Source organism: Thermobia domestica, chromosome 1 (genome assembly GCF_964235325.1).
Source record: "Thermobia domestica chromosome 1, izTheDome1.hap1.1, whole genome shotgun sequence".
Taxonomy (NCBI): Eukaryota; Metazoa; Arthropoda; class Insecta; order Zygentoma; family Lepismatidae; genus Thermobia; species Thermobia domestica.
Window position 1 is genome coordinate 323,608,861 of NC_137454.1, and position 27,491 is coordinate 323,636,351.

General features: G+C 31.7%; 1 protein-coding gene across 6 annotated transcripts in view; it reads left to right on the forward strand.

Moving 5' to 3' along the window:
- LOC145662909 (popeye domain-containing protein 3-like) overlaps positions 1-27,491 on the forward strand; it is a 406,613-nt gene that overhangs the window by 359,107 nt on the left and 20,015 nt on the right. For 2 of the 6 annotated variants that reach the window (XR_014127119.1, XR_014127120.1), the window contains exons 6-8: positions 4,985-5,029; positions 18,267-18,405; positions 25,206-25,420. Coding sequence is in view for 3 of the 6 variants with exons in the window: in XM_081728928.1 (XP_081585054.1) it covers positions 4,985-5,029; positions 18,267-18,405; positions 27,092-27,121 (214 nt within the window). In the remaining 3 variants the exon portion in view is untranslated. Of the gene's footprint in view, positions 1-4,984; positions 5,030-18,266; positions 18,406-25,205; positions 25,421-27,091; positions 27,122-27,491 lie in introns of all 6 variants that reach the window. The other 4 variants (XM_081728928.1, XR_014127121.1, XM_081728933.1 and 1 more) reach the window with 4 other exon arrangements.

A 27,491-nucleotide genomic window follows, 5' to 3' on the forward strand; every position in this document is an offset into this window, starting at 1 on the left:
ATTTTAAGATCCTAACATTCAATTTATAAATGTGAATGGATCTTTAAAAAAATTGAAAAAGAGAGAGAGATGTGATCAGATGTACAAATATTAGGAGAAAATACATATATGAGTAAACATGAGCAAAATTTTGAAGAAAAAGAACAAGTGATGAAGGTTAGGATATGAAAATCGAGAAATGTTGAATAGAACTGTCAGAAAGATTGAAATTTAAAAACTAAAAAAATATAAAAGAATTAAACTACAAGTGAGAATAAATTAAGGACAAGTTAAAAAGTTTATAGCGCAAAACAGATAGACAAATAAACATAAGACAAAGTAAATAAGTAAATCCAGCTGATTCAAGTGAAAAAAAACAAAGGTAATAGAGACGAATAAGGTAATTTAAAAGGTAAAAAAAGAAGCTATTCAAATAGTGTAACAAGAGTAGGGTGACTAGACGTACTGATTTTCGCGGTACAGTAATTATTATTATTTTCAAAGAATTGTCCTGCGTGTTGCGAAGACGCCTCGAAAATCGAGAAATGTACTTTTTTTAAATGTCCTGCGAAATGTCCTGAAAATGTATTTGGAATATTTTAATGTTCCATTCTTTATTCACACCATTTTGAATCACAGGCACTCTTTTACTGAATGATGAACCGCTTTGTTTTTTTAACACTCCTCAAAAGATTAGGGAAGGAGAATAATCAACAAACCATTGTTTTGCAATATATTGTTTTTACTGAAAAGGGCTTGTTAATATATCGGTAAGGTAGGCAAGATTTATTTTTCAACTTACGACAGTGATGCTAATCAAGTTAAGCAAGAGTTCCCTCGTGTCGGTCTAAATTTTATCTCATTCCTTAAAATAATTCCATGCTCTGAAAATCGATTAAAAAAAAAGTATTTAGCCCTACACGAAGTTCCACTGTATGTTCACAATAAATCTAAACGACCCATCCATACAGCTAGTCAACGAAACAAAATTTTTAGGTATTATAATAGATGAGCACTTCAGATGGAGTAGTCATATTGAAGCAACTATACATAAACTAAATTCGAGGCTCTATGCTCTAAGAGTGCTAAAAGACACTTTAACTCTAAATAGCCTAATACAAATCTACTATGGGTCCATATACCCTATCATAAAGTATGACATTCTATTTGGGGTAACGCAACTAAAAACAAATCTATATATATATAACAAAAACAAGCCATCCGTACCATTGCAAACTTACATTACACTACAAGCTGCAAAACGTATTTTAAAAAGTTAAAGACATTGACAGTTTCATCTATTTATATGTATGAAGCATCCGTTTTCAATCTAACGCAAAATGAAGATAAAGTGAAACATCATCATTACAATACTAGAGATCAAAACAAAAAGCCTTTACTAGATTATCACTGGTGCAACAGGGCCCCAGACATATGACAAACATAAACCACTTTCTCATTCATCAAAACATTTGGAGTAATGTTGGATTACTTAAATACTTTTGTTCAATAAGTACTTTTCTTTTTAAGAGAAATAAATGATTAACTTCAGGTTAACGTTAAATGAAATAAGGACATGCGTATTGCCGACGCAGTAAATTATCATATAGTATTATATTTGTGTACTACTTTTCGCTTGTCAGAATCTGGTCACCCTAAAGAAGAGCATAGTGAATCCTTCTGATATTCAGTAACCTTAGCTTACCCATATTTAAGTCAAGCACAGGCGCCGTGTTTACAACAAATCTACACGTGGTACGGGAATTCCGTTAGTCTAAGAATAACTGGCCACGAATTTCTACTTTAAACGTATTTTATTTAATTATTTTTGCTACAGATACATTGATGTATTTTTCTTAAGAACACGAAAAAAAAAAAAAAAGTTCCTTAATTTCTATTGTAGGTGCCCCAAAAAAGCTTTTCTGAAGTTGTTGAATGTGGAACAACTGCTTGGAGACTTTTGAATGAAAGCACACGCGCTGACTGGGATTGCCCGTACTTTAAAAGCTTCCTGTGTTCATAACCTCGAGCACAGTATCTCAACCTCTATATCTATTCTGATCTCCAAATACGTATGCTAAAGAATACAGAACACACAAAATATATCGAAAGTAACACTAAACATATTTGGGAAACTGATATAATATTATAAGTACATTCAAACTTCTTGCTATGCATCATCATCATCATCTGCATTTGCTCCTCTTGAAACTTCTTCGCACTTAACCACTTAACTCGTTTATTCTCTGCAAATGCTATATCGGTACCGAGTACAAAAAGGCATCGTCTTCCTGTTCTTCCTAGATAGACCGAAGTCACATCTTCCGTCATAAGCATCTGCATCTTGTTGCTGTGGTCGTCGTCTTGTTACTCTGCTATTAGTGGTATAAACCTCAGTTCTACGTTGTATCGTGACTGGCAGTTGTGTATCATACATTCTCCTTCTTGCATTTTTCCTTTGTGTGTTGTGTGTGCCTGAAGATGACAAAATAATTTATTCCAACCACATTCAAAATAATTTTTTAAAAATTAGCTAAGAGACACTTATTGGCTTTAGAAGTTCATTTATTAGTGACATGGATGCGAAATAGCTGTTAGAGTATATTCTTTCTAGTATTATGAACATGATTTACAGCTTGTTGAAAACTACAGTCGTTCTTGTATTGCCGTTGTAAGATCCTAATGGTTCAGTCCGCACAAAAACCTCTAGATGAGATGTGTAATATATTTTAGCATCTGTATAAACCCAAACCTTGATCCCATATTCTCCAGGCTTGATTAGCATATAAACTCTGAATGAACAAAGTCCAGGAAAATCTGGCAGCATTTCATCCACTGTCACAAATGAGCTGTGTCGGAAATGCCATCAAAACGTAACGTTCGAGTGAGAAAAAGCGACTTGCGCCCATTATAGGTCTAAGTATCTCAACATCCAATTCGTCACTTCTCCATAAATCAAGTACAAGTACATTTTGCTTGCTCGATTGGCATACTCCTGCTAAATAATAATAATAATAATAATAATAATAATAATAATAATAATAATAATAATAATAATAATAATAATAATAATAATAATAATAATAATAATAATAATAATAATAATAATAATAATAATAATAATAATAATAATAATAATAATAATAATAATAATAATAATAATAATAATAATAATAATAATAATAATAATATGTAGGTATGCATTTCTGCCAGTCAGTTTTCCTTGCATCTCGTTTACATGCAAACTTATCTTAAACACTGCGTATCTTGATATTTGTGTAATCGACAATTTTTTGCACGATTTCATCTCTTTAAAAAAAATACTTACTTCCTCCTCCAAGTTTTTTGCTTCTCTTACTTGTCCTGGGAGCTTCCTTACAAAATATCAGTCTCGTCTTAATATAATGGACCAAGTGGAATATTAATATTATCCTCCTCCTCTGAATTCAAACTTCCTTTTGAGTCACTCCCGTCGTCTACGTTTTCAACAATTGCACATTCAACCACATCACTACACACGAAATCACAAGTTAGATCACTTTATGATCTTACAGGGGAAACGATGGTGGTTGGTGCAACACTGCCTTCATCTTCAATTTCTTCATCTCTTATTGATTCAAATAATTCTAAAACACGTCTTTGCCCTTCCTCATAACCATTTTGATCACAATTTATGTACAAAAAGTATAGTACGATCATAAAAAAAATACAAACAAATCCATACGCGGTTACGGCTTTCTCCCGCAAAAGTATTCTTTCCATAGCTCAGAGAACTGATATACAGTGATATACAGCGTGATATACGTGCAGAAGGAAGCAGAAGAGGAAAGGGTGCCACAGCTCCCAGTCTAAAGCTATTCTCAAGCAGTCAATATTTTTTCTTCAAAAGCGAGGAACTTCCATCAACGCATATGCTTGAGCGTGCGTTAAATGTAGGTTACGATTAAAAAAAAAAAAAAAAAAAAAAAAAAAAAAAAAAAAACTTAATGACTGTAACCATCGGTTATTTATAATTGAAATGTGTGCGTTTTTACGTTCACATATTGTTGATTGTTAGACATAGTGGCGTATTCAAAGGGGGTTCGAGGTTTTAACTGTCCCCTTCCATCGAGCAAGATATTATGCAGAAATTATACGAGTTGAAAGGCTGTGAAATTGAATGCCTCAACCCATCTCCTTGATGAAATTTTACGTACACCACTGGTTAGATATGCACACTGTCTCAAAATGTCACTCCCTTTTCCTCCGGATCCTCCGTATCCGAGTTACCACAATTTTTTTTTTTTTTTTTCATTAACATTATTATTATTAGGACGAGAAATTAACTCACTATTACTGGTGAAGCCTTTGACATTTTTAACAACCTGAAAATTGTGTAGTGCATTCATTTTTACACACAACATAGACACAAATATACAGAAACGAATGAGAATTTATGTAATAATTAATTAAAATAGATTTTTAAAGTTAATTCAGTCCTTACATTTGTTCTTATTTAGAGAAGTAGTTTATTTTGACATCAATTACTATGCAATACAAATATCATTCTGTCTCTTTCGTGTGTCTATCAACCTACTTTCTTTCTGATCCCTCTTTGCACTTTCCAGACAATTCCAATCTTGTCACACCCTGTTGCTTGTGGAAAATCACACGTATAAATTAAAAGCCTGATCTATGTTTGAAATTGGTATTAAATATATATACTAAGTCTTCTGCATTGGCCTTTATCATTTAACTTTTATTTGATTTATTATATAATTATGTTCAATAGTTTTAGTATTTGAAAAAGCATTACACTTGTTTATATTTGGTTCTCAGTGTGTTGCACTATTTTATTTATTTTTTTAAAGTATTTATTCTTGGAATTTTGTGTGTATGTATATAATCTATATATAAAGAAATTAGATTGACTAATAGTAGTAACTAGATAGCTTTAATTGTCACTGAAGATTTTGAAATTGATTTGTACAGAAACTTTCATAAATTCCCTTTTTTTTATTTTCAGATGCCTGTAGTTGGTTCCTCTTGTGATCAGGATTTTGCAGTTTTGGTCTGGTCTTAGTGCCTCTTTCTTTATTGTAGAATTATGGGTAGTGGCTTTTTGCAAATAGCTTTGCACTTTTTCTTTCCTTTTTTTCTGTTCTAAATATAAGTTCAGCTGTTTTTTGCATGTGATGTCACCCGTTTTTGACATGGTTTATTTTACTTTGTTATTCAAATTATTAAGTTGCTTTATTATGATGATGATTGTTAGTTGTGAGTGAATATCTGATGTTATTGGCTGTGGTTTGTGGGGTTTACTGCTTTTCTTTAGCCATATTTCATAATATTTAGAGGCTAGCATCGACGCTTGCGGCAAAGTTGCCTGTCCCTGGATTTTACCTTCTTCACTTCAACACTTGCCGCACATAACCGTGTAGGGATTATTATTATTATTATTTTTAATTGCGTGAATATTCGGCACTGGATGCAATGGGGGTAAGTAAATCTAGACTCTGCTGACCAAGGAGCGTCGTTCGCATTGGGGACATAATGTTAACTGGAAACTTGTTAGAAAAAACTGTCGGATAGGGCGAGAAGTAGATGGAATATTAATATGATCATAATCTAAGGAAACAATAGGAACACTCCTAAGAAGATTCGCTTTGCACAGAACGGCATTTGTTTTTGCGACAACAACCAACTTCCTTAAACCGTAGAGTTAGTAAACAGTAGAAACTCAGAAATTGGATCATACAAATTTTATAGGGGTGAAGCTTGAGTTAAATTATATTGTCTAGATTTAATGTAAAATCAGCTAATGAATAATGTCCATCACTTACATTAGTCTGTTGTCTCTCTCTCTCTCTCTTCTTTTTTAAATTTTTTAAAAGATTCATATGAAAAGAACCGCAGCATATGAAAAGAAGTCATCCAACATGAAACTGAACTATTTAATCGATCAGAATTCATAATAACACTTTTTAAGGGTAAGTTTAAAATATACAATGTTCAAAGAATGTTTGAAGAACGTATGCAAGCCTACGTGAACTGTTATTCATCTCGATGTCCATAAAACCACGCCACAGTAGCTTCAGCAGTAACTCAGGGATACACGTGCTCACTCATAATCAGACAGTAAACCGTCTTGTGAGAGTAGTTAGAACCCACAGAATACCAGGAAATTCCGGCCCATAGCATCACAGAGCCGCTTCCATACATTAACACGAGCTGCTGTTCGAAATGAAGAGGAAAGTGGACTCATCAGACTGCGTTACAAATCATCGACGGTCCACTCTGCGTGTTCCCCGCACCATTTTCCTACGCGCTAAAGTGTTGTTAGGGTTGATCAGCTGGGTAGAAATTGCTACCCGACCGCAGATGTTCAAATTATGCAAGTCACGTCGGATTGTGATTACCACACTAGGCTGTTCCAGGTGCTGACTGAATTCCGCACTTTTGCCACATTCATTCTACAGTCTTTCGCGACAATAGTTTTCATTGCTCTGCTATTTTTTCTCAGTAAGGCTGTTGTTTTACCAAGAGTTAAGTAGACTATTCCTTGCGACACATTGGCCACTGTAGATACACTTTCACCAACTAACCGCGCACCCACAATTTGGGCTCTTTGAAACTCAGAGCGGTCTCCCATTTTGTATCACCATCGTCTGCCGACTTCAATACACCCCTCAGTTCTGCCTTGTCTGACGTAATACAGACAATCGTCTAACACACCATTAACAACAGTAAGTGCCTTCACACGCATCTCAGTGCTACCACCTTACGCATCGTATGCGTTGCTAACTATAAATGCTTCCATTATTTTGATACTGTCTCTAGATGGATATTGTATAAGCTTGGCACAACAAGAATATAACGATATAATTTAATGTAACAGATCTCAAAGCATATGGATAGCCCCGAAGTAAGGAAAAGAAATGTAGGTAAAATACTTAATAAAAACAGACCTAATAAATTGACTCTTCATAATACTTGACTTATCTGTTGAAGACTGTGAACTTAATTGAATTACTAAAGTGAAAACTAGTGGGATGTTAATATAAATCGATCTACTGCTACAATCACAATGCGCAGGACAAATGAGGAAAATTCGCAGAATTGAAAACAGTAATAAGAAATATAGGCAATTGAAAACACATTGTCTACAATATTCTTTACACATACTTTGTATATATCTACAAGAAACAAATATTATTCCACGAAAGTAAATGAAATTAGACTACACCAATGGAATATATATGAAAATGTCTGATATAATACATTCATATCATACCTTGTACAGTCACAATTTCAGTGTGTAACCTCAAACTTTTGATCGTTGTTTGCATACCTTAACTACAAGTCGAATAGAAAAATACCATAACACATTGCACCTCCTATGGTTAAGAATTCATGGATTTGAATTACCCATATTATTACTGTTATTTAAACTATCATTTATCCATGTTCCCTATGTATAATAAGTAGAATAAATTTTCACTGGATACTAGTGACAAATATTTGGGCAAATATTTTCTCACGAAGTACAAGAATTACAAAGAACTGAATTCGTAAGATACTGCATTCCTGCGAAGTAAGTCACATATTCTAATGACAAAGCGTATATATAAATATAATTTTTAGATCGGGTGGAATATATAAATATTTTTCTTATTATTCATTGCTGTTTTTATAATTCTCAATGCTGATACCGCTGAATTTTGCATTTAGACGCTGGTTGCTAGTTCTTACTAAAGAGAAAGAGTCAGATAAACTAATTTTGCATGCAATACATTACGTCGATTGCAAAGTTTGAATAATAGCCAATTGCAAATACTTCCCTTGAATATGAAGACAATTTTGAAGGTGTATAAATAACACCACGCTCGACCCACTAACTTACATAAAGTGTTGCGAAATTATAATGACTCCCGAGTGGTCAAGCGGTGAGTGCGCATGTGTGCTTTCTTAGCATGTGGTTCTGGCTTCGATCTCCGGCGAGGGTAAATATTCAAATTCGACATTAAACTGTAGGTCCAGTTTTCACATAATCTCGGTGCTGAAGCATGACTTCAAACAAACAACTCTATAATACGCAGATGGATACTAGTGAGCAGTTTCAATCGCAGGGAATGTAGGGTTATGAACACAGTCATGTCGCAGCGTTTTCTTAGAATTCTCCGTTTCTTCCTACTTCCATATTCTACCAATGTCATTGACTTGAATCTATTAACTGTCTTAGGTCTACAAGGTGTAATAGTGGAATATTAAAATATCTTATTTCATTTTTCACACATTGCATTCTTTCTTTTAATTTGTCAAAGGTGCGCAAGAAACCATATTTTACGATATAGATTAAATTCAAATCTTCCATTTAGTGAGCTTAATGCTAGCACGTGCTGAAATTACTTTTGCTTTCAGATTCGAATTGACACCACGTCTTGTATATGCTTAATTTACTTCTTGGCTTTCCAGCTATTACATTATTTTTCTTTTCCAGTAGCCTTTGCCTTAAGATGAAAATACTAACTTGTATATATTTACACAGTTTGGTCTTCTTTTATCCGCAGCAGGCTTGATTTGCTGACGCATTTGATGAACTCAACAGATTCTGATTCATGTTGGAAGTAATGCCTCCCCAGTACATTATTCTTGGAAAGTATGTGTTTAACTTTATTTACGTTGGCAGCTTCGATGTATCGATTGATTTATTTTCGCATTACGTCCCTATATAACACTGAGGTTATGGATAAAGGGACCTACTGTTTAGATTATGTGAACTCAGAACTATGCTGGATGTTGTATAATGGTATATTTGGCGGCTGAAGTGACGTAATCATACAAGATTACGTACAATATACGTCCTACTCCACCACGTTATCTCGGCTCTAGAAAGTCAAATTATAGAACCACGTTATTACTTCAGCGTATTTAGTCGAAAGAGATAAAGTTAGGTTTATTCAAGGAAAGATGCAATGCAGAAGAAAGAAGAAAAGAAAAGAAAGAAAGAATAAAATTTAAAATCCAAAGTTATGAGTGTTTTAAATCTATGACAGCCACAATATATGATTGCAGTCATTTGCAGTTTCTCTGAAATTTTGTACACAATCGTACTGTATGATTCTGGTTGAGTCGTTGTCATATGACCGCAAATATTACTCGACAAGCGTTTCCTTTTATTTAGTTTCTTAAAATAAATAAATGAAAAACTAAATTTTGAAATGTGTAAATCTCATCCATATCTGTGCCATAATTTTCAAAATAGGAAGAGCAAGGTTGACGAATAAATATTAAATTCACTTCAGAACTCTATATTGCTAACAGTTAATCATTATTTCGTAAAATAGTGGGTATTTTCTAGATGTTGTTTGTTGTTAGATAAATTTGTTAGACGTCGCAGTCTAATCATCTTTGCTGATAGTATTTAGTAAGTGCGAGGAAAGTATTAATTAAATCATAATATTCTTTGATTTGAGAAGTTTAAAAGAATGAAGAGGGCTTAGAGAGAGAAATATGTCTCTAGTATTCATACGGGGTTTCAGGTCTTAACTTACAAATTTAAAACTTTCGAAAAGCGTCCAAGGCCAATAAGTTGAACGCTATTTCTCCAAGGATAAATAAATACATAAATAAATAAAGGTTGAGGTAATCAAGAATACTTACATATTATGAATATCTCTGGAAGTACCTTTAAAGATTTAATATATTCCGTTCAAGAGGACTTCGAAGTTTTATTAATAAATGAAAGTTCTTCAGAGTTTTGACGTCTCATACAGTGGCGTAGTCATGGGCATCCGCAGCTGAAGCAATTGCTTTCTCCTCCCTACAGTTTCGAAATACACGTCAAAATATATTAGATTTGTTTACTCACACACTGGAACAGTAAATAAATTTGTTGTAGTTAATATAGTTACTCAATATGCTTCAGTAATAATGTTTTTACATGAATTATGTTCATTAAGGTGTTTATATTTGCGACTTCACTTATGTGTCGATCTTTTGCCCTCCTCCCCCCCACTTGGAAAAAATCCTGTTGGCATTTCTGGGCGTAGCTACTATCCTCGCAGTTTTCGATAACAAACAAACAAACAAACAAACAAGAAAAAGTGGCTCAGATGAGATGTTTGAAGTCTTTAATGTTTTCTTTTTCTTTTTTCTTTTTTTTCACAAATGGATGCAAGGGAAATCTTTTGTAATAAAATTTAAATATTGAAGCAAATAGTCTCACAACAGATATTGTACCTGATTCGGATGAAGGGAGTATAAGATTTTCTTCCCGTTCCTGTGATATTTCCCCCAATTTCAAGCTTTCTGAAGTATTTTCTTTAGCCACTGTTTATCATGCCGTCATATTTGAAGTATTCTGGCCGTATACTATATCTTTCTCCTGTACTTTCTACTGAAATATGACGATTTGTATATTTAAAGCCAGATTAAAATAAAGCAGGCTCGGAGACAAAGGCATTTCTGTAATTGATGGCATGAATTTGAAGTTTCCTGTATGGTATTACCACCGATACTTCTAACACTTACCACCACTATTATTAACTACTAACATTACCATTACTATTAACCAAACGTATGTTGTACCAAACTAAATGAAAATAAGACTAAACATTAGGGATTATAGACGCCTATTTTATTATTTTTATTATTATTTTAGTTCCTTGTTACGTGAAGAGTCATATTTTTCAGAACCACTGTGTGGAAGTTTTGACAGGGCATTTTCATATTCATCTGAAAAGAAATTTTGGCCATCATAAGTTCTGTTGACATTCTGTTCCTATCATCTGATCATCTTTTGTTACACACATTCAACATGTACAGCAAGATTTGAATAGATTTGGTGAACTGCTTTATCGAAAAACGCATTCCATAATTTTACAATTATTGTTATATCTATCAATTCTTGATATTATAGATTTCAAAACAGAAAACTCAATGTACACCTCATTTCCATCGAAACTAAATTTAAACTTTGCAGCTGTCAAATCATCAAATAAAACAACGTTAGTGCTAGGCTATAATACAGCCCAACAATGAAAAAGAGTTTAAATGTTTCCTTTTGTTACAATAAAAATATGATCCTTGTAAATAACAACAACTAGGTATAACATACCTATAATGCATAAATGGCATAGATAATTAATTGTAGGTAGTTTAATATTGAAGCCCTTAGATTTACTTTGTTAATCCTTAGAATGTATTTTGAACCCGGCCGGTGCTCGGAAATCTGGAAAGCCCCAAGTGTAACCACTTAGTCATACTTATTTCATACGTTTCACTTTCTTCATTCTGTTTCTTTCGGTCTTTGTTTCTGCTTATATCTCCCTTAATTCGAAGGTTAGTGAAGTTTCGTCTTTATGGTAACTTTTCTGCTGGACTTCGAATATATCCGGAAGATTTGTCACCACTTCTTTTGCTTCATTTTTAGTCCTCTTGACGTAATTTCTGTATTTGATACTGAGAGCCTTAATAAATCATTGTTGTTCTTATTTTATTTATTTATTTACTTTTTTGTTTTGTTTGTGTTTCAATTAGTTCCCATGCTTTTGCTTTTGCTTTCACTAAATCCTTTGTTTCTATAATTGATTCTCTTTCTTCTTCTCTACATATACTTAAGATGTGCTTCCATCCCTTTTCGTATGTTTCATTAGTCTTTTTACCTCTTCATTCTATCATTTTGTTCTCTTTTACCTTCTATTGCCTTTCATTCACATTTGTAGGCTGTTCTCTTTAAAATATCTTCATTTTTTTTATCGATATTCGGATTATTGTTCTGTCGAAGTCGTTTCAGTTTCTCTCTTAATCTCTTGGAATCTATCTTTTCTTCGTCCTTTTAGTACTTCTGCATTTATTAGGATCAGGCTGTGGGACTTAAAAGATTGTACTGTTAGTACGTTCGTCCGTCCGTTATTTCGCACGATAACTCTCGAAAGTAAATTTTTGAATTCTGTTTTTTTTGCACAAGATAGCAAGAGCGATTATATCTGCTGAATTCATTACGGGTAACGGACACTCTAATGTACTATGTAGTTTAAAATCAAGGACATTCCATAGCTTCTATGCAACCTATACACCAGGAAAGCATTGTTGGTTGCATACGATAAAGAATATGCATCTTTCCTTACTGCAAAAAGTTCATTAACCTTAAGTTTCGTGTGATTTTCTTTATTGCCTTTACCACAGTGTCTCTTATCTACTTGGTTCGACTGCCTCTGCCTTTATGCTATAGAATATTTTATCCCTGTGGTCGGTATTGAGTTGTGTGCCCGTCCCTTGTCACTTTGATCTCTAGGACAGTATATTTAATTGGATTAGAGAATATCATATAGTCCATGATATAGCTTGCATTTTGTCCTTCTGTTTCAAGAGTAATGTTGTGTATCATTTTGTGGTTGTAAAATATATTTTCTAATATCAGTTTGTTTTCTATATAGAACTCCTGTATTTGATTTCAGTTGTCATTTCTTGATTTCTCGCCTCCATAACTTCCTATTGAACTACGTCCACTCCAAGGGTCGTCACCTATTCGTGCATTCCAATCTCTCGTTATTATTATTATTATTATTATTATTATTATTTGAGTGTTTTTCTTTGTACTGCTTTTTCCAGTGTTCTTGTTAACTCACCACATCCATTGCATCTAATTCCTCCATCAGGGCATATAATTGTATAGTCGTTATTCGTTTCTCCATTTCTAGATCTGCCTATGTTATTATTGAGTTGTTCGCTTTCCATTTGCTGTCTTCTTGCGAAGTCACGATAATTCAAACTACCTTTGGAGCTCCTTCGTGTCTAAGCAGTTATCGTAAGCGCCTTTGGCGTGGGAGACCCGGTGGGAGCTCATGTGGTTCGGGTTCCACGTTAATCAGTAGGCCCCCGTCTCATAGCCTCGCTGCTGAAAGGGACGTTAAACTCAAAATCAACTCACTTCAAACTACTTTTGCCTGCCGGTACTTCACAGTATTTCTTTATATACTCCTAGTCTAGTTTTACTTCTCTAATACTCTGTTTTTACTTCACTTTATACTTACACTTGAATATTATAAGCTTTCATCTCTTCCATTAGCTATACTCTTTCTTTCCAATACTTTTGCTCTACTCGTGTTCTATACCTAAGCTTAAACTAAATTTAATTTATCGCCGATATTATTGGTAGCTTCGGTTACAAGAAAGAATATAATGGTATCATGATATGATTTTCTTTCTTCTGCTAAAATTTTGATTAAAACAAATCAACGAATCGCAAACGTAACCTTCATTTAACTAAGCGAACTTCGTCTCAGTTTTTAAAAATATCACAATTTTCCAACAACACACCCTCCAAAGGAAACAGTTATGTGTTTTATAAACCTTCCGAGTAGCTAACATACCATCTGCATTGCTAACAGTTGTCAAGTTGAATGATGCTATGAGATTTAAAATTACATTGATATGGTTTACGATACGGGATAATGTGCAACAACTGGTTGAACTATTTTTTTTTTTTTTTTTTTTTTTTTTTTTTTTTTTTTTTTTTTACAGTATTAATAAAAACCGACGTTCTGCCATTGATCTCATGATACATTTATGACAGTTTAATCTGGAAAAAGTAACTCATCACTTACCATACGCTTCATTTATTGTTATTTCTATATCCGTTCGTTGCGCAGAAAAATAACGTTCCAAGGATAGCTTGTTTATCCCTTATAATAAACAGTGCAAGTATGCTGGATGTAAACTTGACAAAAAACCTAGTAGTACTTTTTTGTAGTTGACCTTTTGCTTCAACTCATCGCCATTGAATAAGCAGCGTAATAATTTTTTAATTGATATTATTAATGCAATATTATATTGATAAGAGAGAACATATTTGTTACTTAGGCCTTTCCTTTTAAATAACTCAGATTTTGCTGTACAATTGCTGAATTACATGTTTATGAATACAAGATTCACGATTAGCAAAGCATTATCGAATATAAAATCAAGCTTGCTTATTAAGTATGTAAATATGCTTTCAAATTATGTCCTGTATCTCGCATTGAGTTGCTACATGGATATTATTACTAAAGCATTATAGAATATGTTTCATACACTCCATTGTAGAGCATGAGAGTCGGGTTGTAGAAGCCATATAGAAAGCATTATTTAAAGAAAAATATTGGTATTAAATGTACCGAAACTCGTATTAAAGTTCCTTTTATCGTCGTACGCTGATCTAAATGTTTTGATGCGATTGGGGGCTGTAATAAAATAGATGCATACGAACGATACCAATTTAAAAGTAACATAATTTGAAATTATTATTATTATTATTATTTTTAAGACATGTTGAAAATGACAAAGGAAACGAATAAACAGTTAAATTACGTTCATTGGTTGGATATAAAAAAGTATCGTAAATTATATATTAAAAAAAAATACGACTGTTGTAAGATCCATAGAAATGCCATGTTTAAAAAATGGGATCAATGGATATGAAGAGCGCAGTTCACGTTCAGAAACCCAGAGCTAGCGAAAATGTGTGAACGATATATCACGTATAGTTACGGTTATTCTCGAAAGAACGAAAAACTTAACGCTGTTTTAGAGAGCACGAAAATATAACTTGTTTTTCTTTATTTTGCGTACAATAGGCCATGAGATGGTGCAAGACATGAAATTAGGACATACATATAAATCATACAATCAGCAGGCAACATAAATATACTAAGTCATGGATATACTAATACTACAATTTGAAATCTATTGTGTGATCTAATCTGATCTGACTTCAGTAACGGAACTAATCTGTAATATTTTTATTACATTAACTGTGTGTTATTGGATTCTTTGTATTAGTCATGTGCTAATACGTTTTGCCATTCAGTAAATAGATATATTATTTTATTTCAATACATTTTTTTATATTACATACACCGTGTATCAATATTTATGTTTATGTATACGTGTTTTGATTTTTCTTGTATTATCTTACTGTGTTGTGTAAAGTGTACATAATTTATCGCCCATATTATAGGTAGTAGTTTAATTACAACACGAAGAATGGAGCTAAACGTATTTTTATACAATATATTGTATCAGAATTCGTGACAGATAAGAGTATTATGTTCTTAAATTATGCAAAATTCAGTCACAAACATTTGTGATCTCTCTAGCTAAGACAGCTTATTACATTTAAGATAATTACTTATTTTGCCTACTAAGAAACAACAAATTTGAAGAAAAAGTACTTTTATGACCGATTAACAATATATTTCACATAAACTGAAAGTCTGAGCACGCACACATTATAGAACAGCAATGTCATTTACTCTCTTAGTTCCTCTTTGATCTTTAATCTTTAAAAGCTATAATGACCCAATGAAACCTTGTTTCATTCCTAAAATAACTTAAATACATTTTTCTGCTAATGTATAACAAGATAATGCTATTTGCTTTGATACGCTTACATGATACGCTTTGGTGAACGGTACGTAGGTATTTTACAGAAATTGACAGTCACCCAACAATGTTCATGTAATATTTTTGTCTTTGTGCAGTCACTAACAAAAGTCGATTCGTCAAAGTGTAAGTGTTTGTAAAGTCGTAATGAACACACATTTGTGGGTTATCACGTTTCTCTCCCGTATATTATTCGTATTATATTCAGACCTAAAGTCCCCATTCATTACTCAAAAAGATTATACTACAAAAGCAACTTTTTTATATAAGTTTATGAATGTTTCTTTTGAGAGTTTTTTTGTTTGTTGTTGTTATGCAAAATTGCAATCAAAGGAAAATGCTAAATATCGTTTCGTTTTAATAATATTTATTGTTGATAAAATACATCGAAATGCCGTTCTTTTTTTGGGAGGGGGTCATACAAACCCACGAGAGGCATTTATTGAAATCAGAAGTATCTTTGGTATCTATTTATGTATAAATGGGTCAGAGCCAAAGTGGGCTCAATTAATTCGTACCTTTATTCACTTTTCTTACTGATATGCAAATTAAGTCGTTGTATTTCTTTAACTTGGACTAAATTAGTTCTTCTGTACTTGCAGTATTTTGAAATTGTCCATATGTAATTCTGTATAATGGTTTCACTTGTGCAACTGTTTATCTTCTTGTCCTTCTTAAATGATTCTTGACAATTATATTAACAAGTAGTTCTATGTAAAGATCAGTACCACGTACTTTTATCAGGAGTCCTTCCTGAGTGCGTCGGCAGACGTATCGTATTTGTGGCCAATTAGTCCCGGTTTCGAGTTCAAGTGGAGGACAATTTCTCTCGGATATAAGCCGAGAAGCGGTTTGGATTCCGCTTTAAGCTTATGTGACCTCTTCCAACATAACCTGGTTGTTGTAAAATAACACCAAGGCGAAACAAACTTATTTTTGCCCATATGTGGTATAAATACATAGAGCAAATAATTTAAACCAAAAAAACCTGCTTTAAACAAAAAAAAAAAGGTTTAAACCAAAAAAACGTTTTTTTTTTGTTTTGTTTTGTTTTTTTCAATAAAAAACATGTTTTTTGCCAACCCTGGTCAATAACTTTGAAATGGAAAATACGTTTGAAAAAATATATCTGCAGCTCCAAGTTGGCATGTGTTAATGCAAATTATACCAAACATTAAATACATGAACATATTAATTTCGAAGTTCTTGAAGGAATTAATTTTGAAGGGGAATATAGGCTTTTGTTGGCAAATGTAGAAAATAATTGCTTAGACAAAGCGAAACAAAAGAAAACTAATGAATATTCCTAATATGTCAGTTATTTGAAATTGGATAGAAGATAGTTGCAAATAGTAAGACTAATTATGATTAATAATAACAACATATTAAAGAGAGACTATAAACTAGTCTTTTGTAGACTTTAAAAACTTTGTAGATTTAAATCAGGCTAATTCTGAACCAGGGTTGGCAAAAACCATGGTTTTTATTTAAAATAAAAACAAAAAACCCTTTTTTTTTTGTTTAAACCAAGTTTTTTTGGTTTAAATCAGGGTTTTTGGTTTAAATAATTTGCTCAATGTATTCATATCATATATGGACAGAAATAAGTTTGTTTCGCCTTGGTGTTATTATGCAACAACCGGGTTATGCTGAAAGGGGTCACATAAGCAAAGTGGAATCCAAACCGCTTCTCGACTTAGATCCGAGAGAAATTGTCCTCCATTTGAACTCGGAACCAGGACTAATAGACCACAAATGCGATACGTCTGCCGACCCACTCACGAAGGACTCCCGATAAAAATATGTTGTACTGATCTTTACATACATGTTAATGTAATTGTCAAGAGTCATTTCAGAGGGACAAAAAGATAAACAGTTGCACAAGTGAAACCATTATACAGAATTACATATGGACAATTTCAAAGTACTACAGAGTACAGAAGAACTAATTTAGTCCAACTTAGTTAACAACGACTTTTATTAGTCCAAGTTAAAGAAATACAATGACTTAATTTGCATATCAGTGAATAAAGAATAAAGATACGAATTATTTGAGTCCACTTTGGCTCAGACACATTTATACATAAATAGATACCAAAGATACTTCTGATTTCACTAAATGCCTCTCGTGGGATTTGTATGACCCCCCACCCACTCACACACACGCACACAAAAGTACGGCATTTCGATGTATTTTATCAATAGTAAACATTATTGAAACGAAACAATATTTAGAATTTTTCTTTGATTGCAATTACATAACAATAATAACAAATTATTTAAAAAAATCACAAACGAAACATTCATGAACTTAAAAAACAAAAGCTGATTTTGTAGTATAATCTTTTTGATTAATGAATAGGGAATTTAGTCTGAATATAATACGAATAATATACTGGAGTGAAATGTGATAACCCACAAATGTGTGTTCATCAAGATTTTACAAACACTTACACTTTTACGAACATTTTTCGTTTTTTGGTTTAAACCAGTTGGTTTTTTTGAAAAAAACCAGCTGGTTTAAACCAGCCAACCCTGTTCTGAACACTGTGAAATCTTACTGAAATAATGTAATTGTTTTGTTATATTCGTTAGGGAGAACAAGAATTACGAATAAACAAATAAAATTGATCTTAGTACTATCAAGTTACTTTCTTTTCCTTATAATGTTCGAGTTGACATCCGTTATTTTAATTTTTAATTTTGGGTTAATTTGTGGTCCCAATTACTAATGATATGTCGCATTAACCGTTTGAATTATTCTGTTTATCCTATAATAGCACCTATCATGATAAAAAAAAAAAATGTTCAAATTGAACTCATTTTAAGTAATGTAAGAATTAATAAATAAACGATATACTGAATTTGAACTTCTTCAACAGGTCAGTGAAACGATGGCTGCAAGTAATAACGGCCACTTGCCAAATAACATTGAGGACGGAGAAGATAAGCCAATGTTAATTGTAAAGAAATCAGGAGACGGACCTGGCATAACTGCATTAATTAACAGACAGCTTCAAGGTATAGTATTGTTCTATATAAATGTTTGCTATGCTGGTTTTTCCTTTTTTTCCACCTAAGCATCTCTAGTACTATTATTAATAACTTTCTGTCAGAAAATGTGTAGTGTAAATATTATTCCCGTTTTTCATGTATTCAGTAATGCCTTTTAATGTTGTATGATAGTTGAGAGGAATTACTAACCAAAATACACAACTAACAAACAAATTTTGATAGGATAAACTTGTTTTCAAAGTGTAAGCAGTATGCTTTGTGATTTAAATTATCTCTTATAAATTCAGTGAAAAACTTACAATTACATTATGCGAATAGTTATTGAGCACGTTAAAGAATTAAAATAATTTTGCTTATATCAGTGAAAATTACATTATTGAGACTCATACAAGCAAATATTGTACGTGAAATTCATAACACAACTGAGAATTATATATCAATAAGTTCGTGTAAATAAGATAATATTAATTTTACGTGTAAGTGCACATCCTGTATCACGGTGTTGACATCTTGTTAGTAAAGCGATTTAAGACCAATGATAAAACGTAAAAGACAGAAGTGAAGGAGGTTTCGAAATTTGAAGATATTTGACAAATAATGTCTTTTCGTAGCAAGCACAATAGAGTTTAGAAAGAAAGCGTAAGTGAAGATACATTTCAGATGTAAAAAGAACTATTATTAGTACAATAATATTGACAAATCGTAGATCTAGAATATTGTTTCGAAAAATATTAAATTTAGTAGCCTACGAAATTTTTGATAGAGATGTAGCTTCAAATAACTGATTAAATAAAGTACAAAATAGGGTCGATTGCACAAGAATGTAAGTACGATCAGAAGAGTTCCAGCTTTTAGTAGGAAGAGAAATGAAAATGTATATCGTGTTCTTGTCACCTTTTGATCGCAATAAATTTCTAGTATATATATATATATATATATATATATATATATATATATATATACGTACCAAATAGATAATTAAACAATATAAGAGATTGATATTATCATTATTATTATTATATTAAAATATTCATTGATAGAAAGGATATTTCTGAATTATAATCCTTATGAAGTTTCTACAACAGCTAAATTTTTTGTACCTTAATGGGTCATTTCAATAAGGATAATGTGATATATATATTTTTTGACAGTTCGTGTTACGTAATCTTGAATTTCTGAGTTCGCGTGATTTTATTTCAAATTTATGGACATGATAAACGCTTGTTACAAGACATTTAGGCTACTAAAATTGGAGAGATTACTATGAAGAAATTATCAGTTTTATTAAATAAGTTGGTAAGAATACCAATGTTGTAGGAAATAAGAAAATGGAGTATGGTAATTTTTGTACGAAATAATTCAAGTGCAGAAAACTGCAAACTTTTATTTTAGCCAAAGTATTCAGAATATATATATATATTTTTTTAAATCATGTCGAAGATTTAAAAATCGAATCGGATGACATTCTGTTTTTAATATTCGACTTCAAAATACTTTTTATGAAAGTCGGCATGTATTCATTCACAGGAACTTCTAGCTCGTTTGACTCTTATACAAAATTACGCATTGTAATTCTGGAACTAAAGGCACATCATTGCTTTGTAATCCTTTTGTACATATTACATGAACCAAATAAACTTAGCCAAGTCTGTTTTAAAAAAACCTATTATTAAAGAAAAGTCCAAATATAAGTGCAGTGTTATTAAATCATAAACAGTTCACATTTTAGATTATAAGTCAGTTGTTTATTTCAATAATTCATTACAACTTGTGCAACTGAAATAATTATCTAAGGTACAGGCTTTTAGTAGTTTTCAAGGGAAAATATTGTTTGATATTCATACCTTACTGGTTATTTAAAATTATAATGTGCAAAATATACCAAAACCTGTAAAAAAAATAAAAAATGAATGGAAGAAGATAATATGCGTTTTGTAAGAAAATAGAATACTGAAAGAAGAAAAGTGAGTTACACGAAATATATTAAATAACTTCCAATTCCAAACTTGTATGGAATTACTGACTACTTACAATGTATACTGATGCTATTAGACCAGTACTTTCTCTATAAGTACTAAAAAGAAAGCTAAATTGTTTATAGAACTTTGTCACAATCCTGAATTAGGGCGTGTCCGACAAACAGCTTACTGATTAAAATAGTCTTGTATATTCACTATAAATGGTTATTAAGTATTATCTAAACTACGAAAGGAAGGTTTATGAATTTTGTTGAGCCTTTCTAGTATATTTAATTTCTCGTATAACTCATAAATTGTGGCAATTTCTAAATAAATGTATAACTGCAAATATCGACGGGATAACTGCAAGTATCCTTTGTGATACCTTGTTAAATCTATTTTAGATTAATACTCGGGTAATCATTAATACAGTTGCTCCGAATTACATACATAACATTAATTTAAGCAGTAATGACATACATTATTCGTCGGTGTAAGGCTAACAAAAAAATCTGAGACTATATATTACGTCAAAGTTGAGCTTGAATTAATAAATACACAGAATTAAGTAATCAAGTAATGGTCTAGGACTTCTTTCTGTTTTTCCATATTCATGTCAATTATTTATGTACAGAATTAAATTTCTGCATAGGCACTTCATAATACGAAATTTTACTATATGAAACTTTTGAATGCTTATAATACTTTTTTTTTTTTTAAAAAAAACCTTTGAAAGTAATTTATTTTTTGAGAGAGTAAAACTCATTGCGATTCAATAGTATGTTCGTATATTTCATCATTCTTTTTTATAGTGGAAGCTAGATTTTACTTCAAATACAATATATCGTTTTTCTTTTTTTCTTTTTTTAATTCATGTTACATAATGAATTACTTTTCGGCAGTCGTATAACCAGTAGCTGCTTGCTTCGTCAATTATCTGCAGTATCGTTTGTACACACTTTTGAAACAATTATCAGAAAATAATCCAACTAACATTATAAATTTTAGAAGTTACCGCATAGCTTGTATCTTCCAGGCTATCTTTCAACACTATTTTGTATCGAAGAATATTTCGTAAATTAACTTCTTCTTCATAAGAGATATTCATGTATATTGTATCTTTCTTAATAGCTTTGTGTTAATCTTCAACTTTTGGTTTCTACGTCTGTTAAGAAGCGTCATAGACGGGCTTTGTTAACAGGAAACTATTTGTATTATATGTTAATATACTGAGGCATAGGTACTAGAGGCAGAAAAACTTTAGTTTTTAGAAAATATAGCAAATAAAACATTAACAATGTCGATTTCTATGACTATTTTTAAAATAATAATATTTTTAACATCGGCAAAAAATGTAGTTCCCTTACACTTCAGCATAGTCAATGAAAACTCATATTTTCAGACATTCAAACCTTGAAAAGAAAAGGTAACGTTGCATGCATTTTTCCTTAAAATCTTTTGCTTTTCTTCTTCGTTTTCTATAATAGGAAAACATGCCTATTTGCAACGTAGTTTATAGTTGTAAATTGTCATTGCATGCTCTTTCAGCTAGTCATTTAGCGTGCACCGCTGTCTACAAAGCATAACATGCATTATGAAAAATTAGAATAAAAAATCATACGAATCGACACATACATTGATAATATATTCCAAACAGCAATAAATACTTCAACAAGTTATTTACAGTTTTGTGTTCTGTGTTTTAAGAGTTTGAACGATTAAGACACCTATTAATTATATGTAGAAAGTGCATTAAAGCTCATTAATGTTGGTGAAATCTCACGAAGAAATGTCACGGGACAATGAGACAAATTGTCCACAGCACTACAAAAAGTATTATTTCATGTTTTGGTACTTCTAGAAAATTTTGTTTTGTAGCAATTAGTGTAGTACTTTTTATTTGTTTATTTATTTATTTATGTATTTATTTATTCACGTATTTATTAAATTCCTAGTATCCACAAACAATGATGTAACTTTTTAATAGTCATAAGTAATTTCCATGTGTTTAAATATAACATATGTATTAAAATGTTAATACTATTTGAATTGGTTTGTTCGTTATGTCTGGATTTACATTATGTTCATAATCGCTTGAGAAACACACCAAGCAGCTGTTATTTGTCATACTAAAAATAGGTCTGATCATTCAGTTTTCAGTGAGGTCTGTGTTTTTTGCGCCCATGAACATTTTGGGAACAGAGGAAGTAAGCACATATAAGAAAAGTTATTAGGTCACTACAAGATAAAGTGAACACACCTTTCTAAGTAACCTCCTACCGTTACAATGAATGTGCAAAATAATTTCCATTTGCACTAGAGTAAATATCAATAAAATATTTATCCCAAATATGTTAAAGTAGATCTTGAGTGGCTCTGTTTCATAAAGGGTGCTGGTCTAGTAGTTCTAGAATAAAGCTGAAAAAAATAAAACTTCGTACATTTGTGAGTGTATATACTCATTTACTTTAGAGTAGGTGTGCCAATTCCCCACTACGCATTATTTCTCACCGAGCTCGGTTCATTCACTTCAAATAGCTAGTTGAGATGTCGGTTGTACTTCTAGCATATTTTATTACATATTTAATATCTCTAAATATGCTAGAATCGGATTGTATTCAAAATATTGATAAATGCAAAATGTCATGCTATTAAAATAATATCCAATTCTTCTGATATAACAATCTTACGGATAAAGCTTAACAGTAATAAATAAAAATCATATATATATTTTAATGAAACATTTTGTTCTTATATTTTACTGTTTATAATCATGTATTGTCATGTTGCATGACGGATATAGACAATATAACATTATCATCGTAACAGTTGTCTGCTCCAAATGAAAACGTGTAGTTCATTAATTATTTCATTTATTTAACATTTTAGATCTTAATACGCGAAATACAGACGTGGGTGTCTAATGTAAAATGAGATAATTTTATTATATGAAAACCCTACGTACAGCATTAAAACGCGCCAAACAGGCTAGTGTACACTGGAGAAATGAAAGATTGTAGTAGTCGAAGGGTCAGCCGCATAGGCGTGTGCACGTGGGGGCGCTCGCTCCACCTGATGTTTTGGCATTGCGTTTTCTTTTCGATTTTTAAAATAATTTTCTCAGCTAACAAGGATTATATTTCATAAAAACGGACCCTGAAAGATGTCTGTAATAATCACTTCCTCCGGGGTAATGAAAATAAAAATTAAATCATAAAGAAAGTGATGATTACAAAAGTGATTGCATATCTTTACGAGTACCGCTACTGATTTGCCCCCCCCCCCCTAATCCAAGGGTCTACGCACGCCTGTGTCAGCCAGGTGCTACATAAGATGCCCTTGAGACACAAATTCTAAAATTCGGGATACTCACACGCTGTAAGAAAGGAAATAAAACGTACGATTCACCGAACTAAACATTCTCGCTCCTATATCTCAAATTAAATCATTTCAAGCTGCAGATTACGGAAACATATATTTGCGAAACATGAATAAGCTTCTGTTATAAGTTGTCGGAGAACTTCGTATGAAGAAAACTCACCCCCCAAGATAATACATCTTCTGGATATTTTCATGAGCAATGGCTTACGTAAGGATGTTAATGAGACATTTGTTTATGAAATATGAACAGAGTCGAATGAGTCATATTTGAAAAACCGCCAAAAAAAAAAAAAAAAAAAACTTTACCCCACATGTAAACTACCTCTTGTGAATTTTTAGGGAGAAATTACTTATACTGTATTTTGTAGGGATGTTGGTGAAACCTTTATTTTATGAAATATGAAGAAAATCGAATGAGGTCGTTCTTGAAAAAATCTTCCGAAAAGAACTGAATCCAAGACTAAGCACCCACTTCTAGTTTTTTTTCCTAGGAAGATGACTTATACTATATAGGGTTGTTAAGGAAGTATAAATAAAATTGTTAGAGACATTTTTGAGAAAATATCATTTTCTTAAAATTCTAACTCTCCAATAAATTACCGTAATTTTCGGAGGTGGGAAGAAAATTTTTAAAAAGAAAAAAAAGATTCGAGAATGCTATAAAAACCTAAGTTTAAAATTTACTTCGAACACATTAATCATTATGGCCTCCATGCGAGTGTATAAACCTACATCTGTTCGAACATAAAAAAATCCCCTTTTCGGTAAGATCCATCCGTCGAAACTTCGATTCTTCACAATCACCATACATGCTTCTTTCCTATCTTGGTCGAAATGGAAAATACCGTGAGGTAGTACAATACTTTGCGATCACTCTGTATAAACATCATTCATTAAAATAAATGCCCTTTGACGCGTGCATGCTGGAGCTAATTATAGACATCCATCCAGAAAATGTTTTATCTCATTGCCAGAGAGTAAGTTTATTAAAAAATGGAGAGTATACTTGCCAATTAAATAATGTTTACGAACATTCGGAAAAGCTAAACACGCATATAGTCACATAGTTTCGATGGTAGAGATTATAGGATAGATGAAACTATAGTGTTTTTAAAATACAGTGTGATTGCTTGTGTGGCAAGAAATAGAATAGCGTATTACAATTAACTAATTCTTTGTGGACACTTGGTATTTAATAAATTCGATCACTAGAAAGTTATTTTTAAAAAAATGTTGCACGTTTGTATATTAGATACAATGTTCTGCATTTTATATACATATTGTGTACCGTTTGGACACTTGCATGATATTTGATCTCGTAACTGATTGTAATTTTATTTTGCTATGCACATGGAATGTATTATATCATCGGTAGCACTGTTTTTTTTTAATTAGTTTATAATTTTGTAATATATATATTTGTGGTCTATCTGTTCTTTTTTCTGTTAAGCTTGTTATTATTTCTAGATGATGAGATTGTCTGTGAGCATGATCCCCTATTAACAGGTGGGGATAAACTTAGGGAAGCTAGTCACCTGTTAGGCAATTGTGGTTCCGTTACCCGATGTAGTCGTCCGCACAAAACTAATCCTAATGGAGTAGAGTTGGTAGAGAAATCAGTGTAATTGTTACATATTATATATATATATATATATAAACATATACATAAATAACATTAGTAGGTAAGTTGTGTAAGGACGTTCTTATTTTTTTTTTGTAAACTTAGTGTATTCTTAAAGGTAACTTCCTTTTTGTTACTTTCTAACATTAGTGCAAAAATTTTATCCTTGTTCTAATTTTTTTTTTGGTAGAGAAGTATATGGTAATGCACCATTTTCAGTAGTTTTATCCTCTTTTTTTCTTATAGTATGAAGCATCACGTAGTTATATGCAAAGTAATAGTATTAAACATGTATTTGTAACATTGAGAGTTTATGTGAGGGATGTTCAATAAAATTGTTTCGAACTTTGAAATAAACATCGAAATGTTAAAAAAAAAAAAAAAAGCGTAAACTCGGTTTATTTATCTATACATTATATATTTTAGATCGCTAATATTACTAAAGAAATACAATTTGAAACTTAATTAGGAGGCTCTCACTGGTAGTGCTTACCTTAAGAATGCAAGTTCGCCTGTTCGAAAACTGGAAGAGTCATTTGGACGTCTTTGGCTTTCTTGAGTATACTGGGTTACAACCTACTTCATAATTTAATAATTTCATTATCTTATGACAGTTGTTCAGACCGTTATAGGATTCTACAAACTAAAAGCAGTAAAGATAGTAGAAGCACTAAAGTTTTAAATATGTTTTCGTGTAGGTATCTAAATAAAAATATTCTTTTACGAATAACAATACAAGACTTAAAAGCAAATAATTATATTTTCTTAAAAATAATAATTCTGTAAAAAATTTATCGCTTAACGGGAATATTACTTTCCAAAAGTGTCAATAAAATAGTATGTCATACTGAAGATGTGTCATACTAAAGACGTGTCGAAATTAAGTTCTAAATTCTTCAGTGAATTGTGCCTCTTAACAATTGCGAATATTTGTGTAAATATAATTCTATAATTTACAATAAACAGCTTGAATACGGTCAAATCAGTGCAAAATTACTTTCAGTATGTCTTCTAGAAAAGGACAACTTTTTAATCTTCTACATAATTTTTTGGTATTTTACAAGAATATCTGCTCGACTTGATTAACCGATACGTAGAGTTGTTGATTTTATTGGCTTTATGGATCACGTTAAATGAAAGAATCTTTCCTGAATAGTTTTGTTTTACCAAAAATTGTTTCCAAAAATTAACTTTAATATTTCCAAATTATATGGTTACAAAGCTTAATATAAAAGCTAGCCTTTGTTAATGTCCACGACTTAAAGTTTTGAATCCTTAGAACTCTTTGGCATTTTTCAATGTAAAGGCTTGACGCATTAGAGTTTAATATGAGCAAAATTTTCGTTGCAGTGTTCATCGGGAATACAATAAAAATAATAATTACTATTCAACGAACATCTCTCGCATATATAGTTGAGCTATATTTGGTAACACAAAGTATTTACATTAATACTTGCATAATACTCTAGTGGAGCACATAATAGTAGTTTTGACTGTGCTAATTGATCTGAATGAGTTCAATCAGTTGTGCGATATCTCTCTTTATATATATAAACATTTATATATTTTTGTGTACAATGCTAAAGCCATGCCCAGACTAGTCTTCACTTTATTTTTGGCGTTAACATTTTTCTCTGCAGTTTCTTGTAATAGTTTTATTAAAAAAGGAGATGCTAGTCTTTTTATGCAGATCTATTTATATTTTATGAATACGTAATTTCTTTTTGCCTAGGTATGCCTAGGATTAGGTACTATTACTGTGGTAAGTGTCTATATATAAAAAAATATGCTTGTGAATTAGATGTATTGGGAGGTTACTTGGTGGCTGTATGTTCAAACCGTAGATGAATTAGATAGGCTGTTGTCCTTTAGTTGTGGCACTCTTTTTCAGTAATATATTATACAATATATATAATATGCTGTAGATTGTGATTATTAAGGATATTTTGTATTATATTCGATGTGCAAACGTTTATTAATGTAGCCAGCTGTACACTGATGGAGAAATACTCAAAATAAAGCAAAACAGTTGTCAACAGAATTGGTTGTTGAGTTGAAAACCAAAGTTCTCTAAAACAAGACTTTCGGTTTACATATATACTGTATATAGTTAATATTTAGTTTGTCAAAAA